The 2,500-nt window shown below is 44.1% G+C and overlaps 1 protein-coding gene across 1 annotated transcript in view; it reads right to left on the bottom strand.

Annotated features, from left to right (window-relative positions):
- Window positions 1-2,313: 2,313 nt before the first annotated feature.
- The window catches only part of LOC125597090, a gene marked incomplete at its 3' end in the record, with an annotated part of 737 nt that continues 550 nt past the window's right edge, over window positions 2,314-2,500 (bottom strand). The window contains exon 1 of the mRNA XM_048771962.1: window positions 2,314-2,500. This exon is cut by the window's right edge and continues 550 nt beyond it. Coding sequence (XP_048627919.1) covers window positions 2,314-2,500 — 187 coding nt within the window.

Genomic DNA, 2,500 nt, shown 5'->3' with positions numbered 1-2,500 from the left:
TCTAGGTGTCAAGATTATAGGGCCAAAAACGCCTCTCTTTCTTAATGATTCTAACTCCACGTTTATAGCTTGTTTCCATTTGATCCAATCCGATCTTAGCATGCATTCTTGTATGGACGTGGGTTCTAGATCCTCATCTTTATCCATGATCTCAAGTGCTACCTTGTATGCAAATAAATCATCAACGTTGATATCTTTTCTGTTCCATTGTTTTCCAGACATCACATGGTTTATAGAGATCTCTTGATTGTCCGGTTCTGGTGTCCCGTGAAGTCCAGCGTCCCGGACCTCACTTGGAGGAACGACCGGATCATCGGGTATGGACGGTTCACTCGGCTCGACCGTCATGGTCGGCTCGACCGTTCCATCTATGTCCTGGACGGTTTTCTTAATGCTCTCGGATCCAGCACCTTTCTTGGATTTCCGAGGCTGTTTGTCTTTGGAACCAATTGGTCTGCCACGTTTTAGACGTTGCTTAGACTCTGTAGCCACTTGACATTGTCCATCTTGGACGTCTAATCTTACAGGTGCATTACAAGCCGGGATGTGTGATATTGTCACTCTATTTGGGTCAGCAAATGTATCTGGCAGTTTATTAGCTAGCTCTTGAAGATGTATTATCTTCTGGACTTCTAAATCACAATCTTTAGTCCGAGGATCTTGCCAAGATGTCGATGGTCTAAACCATTCTATTTCTTTTGTTATCAACCGGCTGTTATCTCCCCCTAAGGACGGATATGTGGACTCATCAAACTGTGAGTCTTCGTATCTGGCCTTAAACAAATCACCGGTTGTTGGCTCAAGATACTTTATAATACTTGGGGATTCATATCCTACGTATATTCCCATCCTCCTCTGCGGTCCCATCTTAGTTCTCTGTGGTGGAGCAATTGGAACGTAGACGGCACATCCAAATGTTTTGATGTGGGACACGTCTGGCTCATGACCCGTAAGTAATTGGGATGGTGAATATCTATGCTCACTAGATGGCCTGATGCGAATCAGTTCCGTAGCATGTAAAACCGCATGTCCCCATGCTGATACCGGAAGTTTAGACTTCATAAGTAATGGACGGGCTATCAGCTGGATACGTTTAATGAAAGATTCGGCCAAGCCGTTCTGTGTATGGACATGTGCCACGGAGTGTTCTACTTTTACCCCCATGGACATACAGTATTCATTAAACGCCTGGGACGTGAACTCACCAGCATTGTCTAGACGTATAGTCTTGAGTGGAAAGTCTGGAAAATGTGCTCTCAGCCTTATCATCTGAGCAAGCAGCCGTGCAAAGGCTAGGTTCCGAGTGGACAACAGACATACATGCGACCATCTGGTCGATGCATCAATGAGGACCATGAAATATCTAAACGTCCCACACGGTGGGTGTATTGGTCCGCATATGTCCCCTTGGATCCTTTCCAGAAAGTTCAAGGTTTCTTTATTAACCTTGGCTGGTGATGGCCTAGTTATGAGTTTCCCTTGTGCACATGCAGCACATGTGAGATTTCGTGGGATCACTCCTTTAAACGTGTGCCCTAATGAATTCATCATTAGTTTTCGCATCATTCCTGTTCCGGGATGGCCAAGCCGGTTATGCCATAAAGTGAATAGCTCTGAGGTATTTGCCTCGACCATACTGATCCTTGCATAGTAAAGACCAGTGGACATTGCGGGCATGGTCTCTAGGATCTTTTTATTGCCTTTGGTGATCAAAGTTATGTTAAGGAATTCTTTGTTTCCTTCTTCCCATGTTTCAAGGTGAAAACCGTTCAACCTTATGTCCTTGAAACTCAATAAGCTTCTTCTAGAGCTTGGGGAATACAAGGCGGTTTTGATCTCTAGGTGAGTGCCTTTGGGCATCATCACATAGGCCTGGCCGTGACCTTCAATCAGGCTGGCCTCACCCGCAATGGTTTGTACCTTTGCACTTTGCATTGTGAGATTCATGAAATACCTTTTGTCTCTAAGGATCGTATGACTTGTGCCACTATCCACCACAAGTATACTCATCTCATCACTCATTTCTATAAGTAAAATTTACTAGACTTTAGAGACTTTGTAAAACTTTTATTATAAATGTCATTTCATAAAATAAAAACACCAAATCAAAGACATAAAGCAATAAGACAATGTGATTCGAAAAACTAGTCCTTTAGACAATCAGAAGTTTCAAAATCCATTTGATCATCCTTGTTGTCTCTGTCGGATTCATCATCAGCATCATACCCATATCCTTTGTCATCATGACCGTTTTCTTGGATCATGTTTGCCTCCGGGTTCTTGTTCTTGATACTCTCTTGATAGAGTTCGCACAAGTGCTTTGGAGTTCTGCAGTTCTTGGCCCAATGATTGTCCATCCCGCATCTGTGACATAAGGACTTGGACGTGTAAGATGGTTTGGATATACCACCTCGTCCACGGCCATAACTCCCTCGGCCCCGACCGTAATTGGAACCACGACCACGGTTATTGTGGTTTCCCCTACGGCCGGTTGAGTAGC

The sequence above is a fragment of the Brassica napus genome, unplaced genomic scaffold (genome assembly GCF_020379485.1).
Source record: "Brassica napus cultivar Da-Ae unplaced genomic scaffold, Da-Ae ScsIHWf_1377;HRSCAF=1954, whole genome shotgun sequence".
Taxonomy (NCBI): domain Eukaryota; kingdom Viridiplantae; phylum Streptophyta; class Magnoliopsida; order Brassicales; family Brassicaceae; genus Brassica; species Brassica napus.
This window is presented reverse-complemented; position numbering and strand designations above follow the sequence as displayed.